The 10,058-nt window shown below is 40.6% G+C and overlaps 1 protein-coding gene across 1 annotated transcript; it reads right to left on the reverse strand.

The window, feature by feature from the left end:
• Positions 1-772: 772 nt before the first annotated feature.
• On the reverse strand, positions 773-1,430 carry LOC121169283 (eukaryotic translation initiation factor 3 subunit H-like). The gene has a single exon (XM_040999829.1). The coding sequence runs from the start codon at positions 1,264-1,266 to the stop codon at positions 781-783; it is 486 nt and encodes a 161-aa protein (XP_040855763.1). The 5' UTR covers positions 1,267-1,430; the 3' UTR covers positions 773-780.
• Positions 1,431-10,058: the final 8,628 nt, after the last annotated feature.

Raw genomic sequence — 10,058 nt, forward strand, 5'->3', positions numbered from 1 at the left:
ATGAAGGTATCTCCAGTAATACATGCAAACATCAATTTGTAGATGTTTTTCTCTTTTTCTTTTTTTAAAAAAGTGGCATCCTCTCTTCTTTCTGACAAGCCACCTTCTTCCTATTTGCTCTGTCTGCCCCCCCCCCCTTTCCCTTCAGACTTCCTCTTCTCCTGTACCTTTCCTTCACATGGCTACATTCTCTCACAACATGTCAGGCCATATCCCTTTTCATTTGCCTTCTGTGTTTAATATTGAACCCAAAGTGCTCATTCAGTGGGAGTTAGGAGACGAACTGTGTTCCACTCCCCAGCCATTGATATGTTGAAGTCCTAAGCTTCAGGATCTCAGCCTGTGACCTTATTTAGAAATACGGTCTTCACAGAGGTAATCAAGCTAAAATGACATCATGGGCTGTCATCCAGTGTGCTTGGTATTCTGACAAAGATGGTCTTGTTCATTTATCTATCCATTTAATTAGATAAAGTAAAAAAATTCACATGTTTCACTATACAGATTTGGGGGCATAATTACACTCACTATTCTACTCTCCCTTCACAGATGAAATATTATTTTTTTCAAACAAGAAATCAAGATTGTGTTTTATTTCATTTTGAATTACAAAGACAGTATTGGCAAAAGCAACATTAGAGCAATTCTCTGTGCTTCTGAATATGCAAGCATATTTCTTCCAAGGGTTGTTGAAGAGTTTGTGTTAATTCGTTTTCTGGAAACTTCATTTGCTTACTTGTATTCTTGAAGAGCCTGTGCTAGGAAGAGTTTGCCCAAATTCTAGGCAGTGAACTCCTTGATGTTCTGGCAATAAGTGTTAATCTGGCTTGCAATGAGCAGTGAATCCATTCTCATGGGTGGCTGGGGATGCGGGAAGAGCTTGAACAAGTCTTTCGGGAGAGGGGGTTGCCCTCCACTCTGCCGCTGCATGTTCTCCTGCTGGCGCAGCTGCTGATACTGATGCTTCTGCTGCTGCTGTTTACTTGTATCCCTCGTGTAGGTGTTGTACTTAACAATATTTTGGCTCATTTCATCCACCCTGTCCATCAGCAACTGTAGGTTCTTTCCCAAGTGATTGCTGCTGGCAAGACTGAGCAGCTCATGCTTCTCTGCTATAGCCGACCTCTTCTCAAGCTCCCACATTAGGATATTGATCAGATGTGAATTTTTAATTACAATCAGCACTTCTTCAAACATGTGCTCAAATGTGATAATTGCCTTTTTCAATGATTTAGGGGAAAAATCCTTCTCTTTACAAACTTCCATCAGCTTAGGAGTCAGTCTGTCTGCCTTGAGTCACAGAGACCCTTGGGCCCTTATTTTGGGATCATAAATGAGAACCACAGATTCTTCTATGGCATGCTGGCAACTGAACTGAGAATCCAAGACGGTCCCAGTGACGAATGAGCCCTAGTACGTGGACTGGTACCAGCCCACGTGGAGGTGATCAATGTTTACATGGTGAAGGCTCTGCGTAATTTCCATCTGCTACTGAACTTCATCAAACTCCGAATCATCCTCCCTGTGTTGGGGAAAAGGAAAACAATTGGTGATTTCAAGCCGATCTTCTCCAACCAGGCCCCAAACACTCCCTGAACCACCTTGGTTCCTTGACCTTCCTGATAATGTTTGATGATTTTTAATACCATCAAGCCATCTATCTATCTGTACTTGCTTCATGGCCAAGTGTCCAGAACTGCCTTTACCTCTGCCCTTCCCTCCTGCACCAGCAGTGGAGCTGGAAGACGTGGAACTAGAGCCTGTGCCTTCCTTGCGGGATGCCATCTTTCAAGCCAGACAGGAAGAAAAAGATGGATTTTTTTTTAATGTGGGCATTTGGTACACTGAATTAAGTCATTGCTGGGGACACCCACACCCCACATTAGAGTGCCTGGCTTAAGTCCTGGCTGCTGTGCTCCCAGCCTAGCTTCCTGCTAATGTGTTTGGGAGGCAGAGCATGATGGTTCACATACTGGGGTTCTTGGCATCCATGTGAAAAGCCTGGATGGAGTTCTCAGATCTGTCTTCTATTGGCATAGTGGTGGATACTATGTAGATTTGTGGAGGAAACCAATGGATGAAAGTGCTCTGTTTGTCTGTTTCTGCTCTTTTTCACTCTCTGTCTTTCTGCCTTTCTAATACAGACAAAAACAAATAATATAAACTGAAGAGGAATTTGGGAATATGTCCAAAAGAAAGATGATGTGAAGACACAGGCCATCTACAATTAATGAAATGCACAAGTCTAGTGAATGTAGGAAAGAGATCTACAACAGATTGTCCTTTGCAGCCACAAGAAGGAATAAACTGTGCTGATGCTTTCATCTCTCACACGAAGCCCAGAGGACAGTGATATAACAAATGTCAATGTGTTGAGCCACCCAAGTTATAGTACTTTGTTATGGCAGCCGTAACAAACTAGTACTGTAGACACAAATCTGATTTCCTGATGATCAAGTCCAAAGGCTCTTTCTTATTCTCTCTGACTCATCACTCTGTAACCCTATAAGCCACCTTCATTTTTAAAATTTGAGTCAGTATAATGAGGTGGAATGGACGAGAGCTCTTAAGTTAGGCTAAACTGGGTTTAGGTTCTTGGGTAATTTTAATTATCTTTGAATAAAATTCATATCTAAGTGAATTTGTGCCTCATGTGATGATTGTGAGGATTACATGAGATAATGCATGTAAAATATGTGGTGTTAGATAAACAATCTTTAAAATATGTGGCATGTAGTAAACACAAAATAAAAAAAAATGACTCTGTCATTGGTTTGGGAGGAATATAGGACCTGAATAGTTAACCTAGCAATCCAATTAATGGAAAGACCCTGGATATGAGATTCTGATGGGAGATTCAACCAGGGGGTTGCTCCACCTTCATGGTCTTATCTTTCTCACTGTACATGGCAGACTATATAGTCTTATTCGTATGTTTGCTATAAGATTTCAAGATCACTGATAGTGGACATAGTGAATATTTGATGAATGAATTAAAATAGACCGGGACATTCTGGAACATTCTTGGCTAATCCAAAGGCTGAATGTTTATGCTGTCCCTCGAGGCTTTCGTAAAAAGATAATGTCTCTATGAACCTGCAAGATGACTGAATATGCCACTAATGAATTGTTTGGGCTGGAATGTGCCTTTCTGAAGTTTTTTACAATTCCTATCGGCTGGGACTTGATCAATGAAAATTTGTATGGTGAATCACTGCCAGAGCCAATCTGAATGAATGATGAAAATGGCATTTCCAACATATTTGAAATTTTATATACTGTCAGATGTAGAAATAAACTCAAGATTGACATTTTGTCATCATGGGGTCATTTTTATAACACAGGAAACCAAAAGAGAGAAAGCATCATATTCTATGATAGCCATCCTGCAAGTCACAAATATAAGTAGACTAGAATTTTCCAATTCCTATATCATTTCAGAAGTTGGCTCTGCATAAGAACGGGACTTTTGTACTAGTTTTCTTTAATGAACAAACTGGATGTTTCTTATGAGACCTCTAGATGGGTTTGCATTGTCTTTGTTATAGTTCAATCATATGCTTCCCTACCAGATCTTTCCTATATACTCATGGGTACAAATAGCTGTTATAGAGAACTCTTTGTATTCAGTCTATCCATGATCCCGCTCCTGCCATCTACTTATTGTAGTTTGGATACACATATTTTTTCAGTGCATATGTGGAAGAAAATAATTACAATAGGTGTTTTTTTTTCAGTAATATTTATCTTGTGTGGCATCATGGAGCTTAAAAATGAAAAGCTATATTTTAGTAAGTTAAGCAGGCATGCTTGGCTCGATATTATGCTAAGCATTTTATAAAATATGAAAAAGATTTAAGAAGAGGCAACAAGTGTGTTACCCCTGACCTTAAAAATATTAAGGCAGTGAGTGGCAGGAGATGAAGCTGAATAAAGGAGGCGTAGTTTGTAGAAAGAGAACGAATAGTAAGGTGATTCTCAGCTCCAGACCAAATCGTTAGCTAATTCAGGCTTGCTACAGTATAGCACAGCACATGTCTTTAAGTAAAGCTCAGATCATTTAGAGCACACCCTGTTATGTCAGACAACTGCTGTCTTTGTTTAAGTAACCTGGCCTACATGTTCTCATCTCAGGGCTGCTTCTGACACTGGAATATGAGAGATAGCCTAAATGTCAAAAAGAAGAGAATAAGTTCATTAATCCGTGAGGACATATTATGATAGTATATTAATGCATTTATTACACGAAAAAGATTTAATGGCATGAGCAGTCACAACATGTTAATATTTGTGGGAAAAAGATATAGTATAATAGAAACTCAGCCACAAGCATATGTATTCACATAAGTCTAGAATAGTATTTCTCAAATTGATAGTAGTGATTGATTTGGTTGCAGAATGAAGCATAGATTTGGGGCTGGCACTGTGGCACAATGGGTCTGTCTGTCGCAGACTGCAGATTTTTGCCCTAGTTGCTCTACTTCAGAGATATCTCCTGATACTGTGCCTGGAAAGACAGCACGTGATGGCACATGTGCTTGGCCCCTGCTACCCATGTGGGAAACCAGGATGGGCTTCCTGGCTCCTGGATTTAACCTGGGCCATACATGGCTCTTGGGGAGTGAGCCAACATATGGAAGACTCTCTCTCTCTCTTTCTCTCTTCTCTGTCTGATGATTTGACTTTCAGATAAATAAATAAGCACAGGTTTTACTTTTACTTTTCTATATTCTATATACACATTTAAAAATGTGTTAATTTATACTTAAAAAACCAAAATGGTAAATCTCTTTATAAATGTTATATTATGATGAATAGTGCCCCTACCCACCCAAAACATGTCTACATCATAGGCAGTGAAATTTGTGAATGTCACCTTATTTGAAAAAAAAAGATTCATGTAAATATTAAAGATCTCATGATGATCATTCTGGATTATCTGAGTAAGTCATTTTTTAATGACAAGAGCCTTCAGTAAAATAAAAACAAATGAGGCAGAAGGAGTGGGGGATGGGGTGGCAGGGAAGAAGTGGAAGAGGGAGTGGCATGGAGAGAGTGGGAGAGGGAGGGAGGAAGGAAGGGAGACAGAAGCATGGAGAGAGACTGAAGTTTTCCGTCTCCAGTTTACTGCAAATGTCTACTATGCTTTTTTGTTGTTGTTGTTGTTAATTACACTGCATATGTGACACAGTTTCATAGGCTCTGGGATTCCCCCAACTCCTCCCCGTGCCCTTCCCCCATGGTGGATTCCTCCACCTTGTTGCAGTATTATAGTTTAAATTCAGTCAAGATTTTTTAATTGCAAACATATACCAAGGATAGAGTCTAGCATCTTATTGTCCAGATAAATTCAACGGTTTCTTGGGGAGACCATCTCTGGTCTGAAGGTAGAGCTGGCAGAATATCATCCCGATCAATTAAAAGCCCCAACATAACCTCAAAAACAATTTACAACATTATAGAATTAATTGACATGGTTTTCAATGTCTACTACACTTTTTGTTGGGTCAGGCCAAAGCCAGGATTCTGATGTGCAATCAGTCTCCCACATGACTAGTGGGGAACCATCTCCTGCTGCCTCTTAGAGTGAATATTAGCTGGAAGCTGGGATGCAGATTGAAGGCTGAAAACAGATGCAGGCATTCTGATATGGAATGTTGCTACCCCGCATCGCACTTCAGCTGTTGTTTCAAACAACTGCTCTAGCAAGTGTGTTCTATGAGACAAAATGAGGGGAAGGTGCAGACTCAGAGGAGAAAGCCCTTTGAAGACAGAGGCAGAGATTAGAGTGATGTGACCACAAGTTTAAGGAATACTGACAACCATTGAAAACCAGAAGGGGTTAAAATGTACCACCAGGGGCCAGCTTTGTGATGGTGTTGCTTGTGATGCCAGCATTTCACAGTGGAGCACCATTTCAAGTCCTGACTATATTGCTTCAGCTCCAGCTCCTTGCCAATGTGCCTAAAAGGCAATCTAAGATGGCCTCAGTGCTTGGGCTACTGCCACTCATATGGGAGAGCAGGATGGCATTTCTGCCATTTGTCTTTGGCTTAGCCCATCCTGTTGGCAGTCATCTGAGGAGTGAACCAGAGGATGGAAGATCTGTTTCCTCCTCACACCTGCTTCTCCCTCTCTTTCAAATGAATAAATAAATAAATAATATTAAAATAAAAAGATTCATCACTAAAATATACAGAAGGAGTGTGGCTTTCTTGTTGCTGCCTTGCTTTTTAATTTTGGCAGCTAGAACCATAAGAAAATTTATTTCTGTCATTTAAAGTTTGTGTTAACTTGTTGGAGCAGTCAGAAAAACACACAAACTACATACTGTAGTGGACCATGTCCATTGGTGACTAATTTTATGTGACATTTCTGCCTGACATTTGAGTCTTGACTCCACTGAACCTTGGATCACTGTATTTTCTTTTTTTACACTTCTTTTTGAATTATTGTTATCATTTTATGATACAGTTCCATAGACCCTGGGATTTCCCTTACCTCCTCCCCAAGTCTACTCCCCCTGCCATTGAGTTCTCCCATATTATTGCTATAGCATAGTTCTTCATAAATAGTCATATGTCCATCATTGCACGCATGGACAATGGCAGAGAGTCCAGCAACTTATTGTCAAGATATAGTTAACAGTTTCATTGGGAGTCCATCTTTCTCTGGAATTAGAGCTATATACTGCATTGTATCCTCACATGTGGATATGATAGTCTCCATTACACAGTTACTATATATATCCTTAAATGAAAAGCCACAAAACAAAATCAACAACAGGAAGAAAAAAAGAAACTAAAAACACCATGAAGTTAAATAACATGCTACTGAATGACTAATGTGTTGCTGAAGAAATGAAAATGAAGAACCTTCCTGAAGAAAGTGATGCTACTGTATGATCTGTGAGTCAGTGAAGAATCTAATGAGGAAGAAAGTGTTTTGAAGAGATGAAACTAAAAAAGAAAAACCATAAAAATCCCTGTTATATAGTGTCTGCTGATTTTGTTGGTGAGATATGTCTCCTGTAGGCAACAAATAGATGAGCTTTTTAAAATTGTTTTAATCCAGTCTACTTATCTTTGATGTTTGATTGATGAGCTTGAACCATTGACATTCAGGGTTCATATGAATGGAGTGGTAGTTTGGTCCTGTCATTTCAGGAATGGGTTGTTCATTGCTTTTGTCTTGTGTTGTCATTTTACTGGGATGTTTTTCCCATTTGCGTTTGGTTTTGTTGGGTGCTATTCCTCTTCTCTGTCAAGAGAACAACTTTTAGTATCATTTGTTGATCAGGTCTGGAAGAGGGATATATATATATATATATATATATATATAGTATATATATATATATATATTTACTGTGGAAGAATTTTATTTCATTTTGAAAGATAAAGGAAAGTTTTGCTGGGTACATTATCCTGGGCCAACAATTTTTGCTTTTAGAATCTGGAATATATCACTCCAATCTCTTCTGGCAGGTAAAATTGTCTGTAAGGGGTCTCCTGTGGATTTAATTGGCATTCCTCTAAATGTCAGTTGATATTTTTCACGTGTACATTTAAGGATATTTTCTCTTTTTCTGACAATTTTTTATTATATTTTGACAATCTTTATATAGTTAAGTGGGGTAAAAAGGTTCAAGGGCTATAGGAACGTGGGTAAGACTATTATTTCCATATTGTTTCCTTCATGTTTATAGGGAGGTATTAAGGGAGAAACCCCACTTAATTTCCCACCCTCCTCAGGTCCTGCATGTAGGGTATGCTCCGAGGTACTTGCTCAAGTGGTTTTGATAGTTCACCAGTTATGAATTGCTGCCAATCTTGCCACTCCAAGCACGATGAGGTCTTTGAAGAATCCACTGGTTGACATAGTCCCTTTTAGAGTCTCTGTTTGCCCCGTATTTCGCTGCTAAGATATAGCTGAGATGGTTGATTGACCTGTTCTGTCTTCTGTCTTTTTTTGGTTAGGGTTCTGAGTCCAGCATTTCGACTGGGGAGATCTCCAAAGAAACTTTGTCTGAGGTGTTCTTGGACCAGATTCTTGTATGTACTAGCAAGTACAGGGCCCGTTTCAGTCCATGGCGCTGATCAGCTGGTGGTTGCGATCGCTAGGTTGATTCTGTTTTCAGCCCCAACTTCCACTGGAACCAATGGGTGTTGCAGTCCAGCCTGGTGCTGCCCAGCACATTCTGGGCCCTCGCATAAACAAGTGGGAGCTGCAGCCTAGTTGGAGCGACCCTCAATAACCCCCACGAGGCCCGCCCCCTACACTGGTTTGCCAGTATGTGTAACAGTAGTCTGGTCTGTCCCACCCCCATTCCACCGCAGACCCTGTCTTGGTTTTCATGCCCTCCTGTGGAGGTAACCCAAGAGAGATGATCCCACTATTTCCCTCCCATGATATTTTCTCTTTATGTTCAATTGAAGAGAGCTTGATTATCATGTGTCTTTTTGAAGATTGCTTTTGGTCAAGCCTGTTGGGAGTTCTGTGCCTCTCCTTGATCTTGTTTCCCAATTCTTTCTCTAGATTAGGAAAATTTTCTTTTATTATTTCATCAAATGCATTTGTAAACCCAACTTTTCTTTCTGCACCTTCTGGGACTCCCATAACTCTTATATTTGGCCTTTTAATAGTGTGTTTTAATTCTTGAATACTTTTTTTTTGCCCCAATCCAGCTTTGCTTCTGGCATTTTGTTTGTTTCTCCAAATATCTTCCAATTCTGTGATTCTTTCTTCTGCTTCCTTCATTGTATTTTGGAGATTCTCCACTGTACTTTTAATTTGCTCGGCTGCATTCTTCATTCCTGATATATTAGCTATCATTTGATTCATTTCCTGTATGACATATTCCTTAAAATCTTGAACTCCTGTATTATGTGTTGATAAGAAGCTTTATACCAAGTGTTTTGAATTCTGTATCCTCCATTCTCTCAATGTGTTCCTCAGTTAACTCTGAGTTTGGCAAAGGGTTTTGCTCTTTTTTCAGGGAGTCTTCCATAATATTCACTGTGCCACTGTTGTTTTCTTTTGCTCTTGGTCATTGTACTTCTGGTTAGCAGATTCTTCTCCTTGGGGCAGGTTTCTAAACTGTGTCACCCACAGGTCTATAATTTGATTTTGCCTATTGTGGTTGGTACACAGCTCTTTGTTTGCAGTCACTTGTGCCACTCCCTCCAGTGAGTTCCAGGTTTGGGTTCTTATATTAGACTTCCACCATGGTCTCCATCGCCCCAGTTCCTGGCTCATCACTATCCACCTCCTGTGATACCATGCTGTTGTGGCAGAGATGTCTGTCCAACCTTTCTCGCACTTCCGATTGGAGCTGTTTCGGGGATTAGGCAGACATCAGGTGTCCTATATAGCTAGGATGTTGATGGTACTGATCTTGCCAGAGCCTGTTGGCTGTTAGGTCTGAGTGCCACAGGGAACTATTTTGAGCTGTATGATGCCAAAGGCAGTATTATTTTCCCTGTGGGACCAGTGCACTCACTGAGTTCAGTGAGTTCACTCTCAGCTCAGCACATGTGCAGTTCACTGTTGTCTGTTTAGTCCTGAAGCCTTTTCCACACTGTACAAGATGATGCTTGGTGTGCCACTACTAGAGTTCTTGATCTAGTGGATGTCAGGTCTGAGGGATACTTGGACCCATGTTGAGTGGAACCTGTAGGATGCCACATTGTTGCAGTTCACAGAACCAGAAATGAGTTCACTTGTAGCTCAGTACATGCCAAGTCCTGTGCCATAGCCTTTGTCTCCCTGCACAAAATGGTGCTTGATTGGGCTGTAGGGGGCAGACTAGGCTGTGAAATCCTCCCTTTTCCTGCACTGTCCATGTGGGATCTACTTTTCTGTCTCTGCTCTAGGTCAAGTCAAGCCGACCAGCAGGATGGGCAGTGCTTTGCCTGGGCTCACCTCCTGAGTTCCCAGTGAATGTCCCTTCTCACCTTGTTGCTGGTAGAGTTCTAGGTGCAGGTTGAGTTCAAATCACTCCTTTTTGGACTGCCTGGCGTCTAGGCTGCAAAACTGGAGGGCCAGAGAAATCCGGACTC

This window comes from Ochotona curzoniae, unplaced genomic scaffold (assembly GCF_017591425.1).
Source record: "Ochotona curzoniae isolate NIBS_2020 unplaced genomic scaffold, NIBS_Ocur_1.0 scaffold_1852, whole genome shotgun sequence".
NCBI lineage: Eukaryota > Metazoa > Chordata > Mammalia > Lagomorpha > Ochotonidae > Ochotona > Ochotona curzoniae.

What these genes read in the sequence shown, in the direction of transcription:
- LOC121169283 (XM_040999829.1), bottom strand. Translation starts at nt 1,266, where the DNA reads ATGGAAGTTTGTAAAGAGAAGGATTTTTCCCCTAAATCATTGAAAAAG.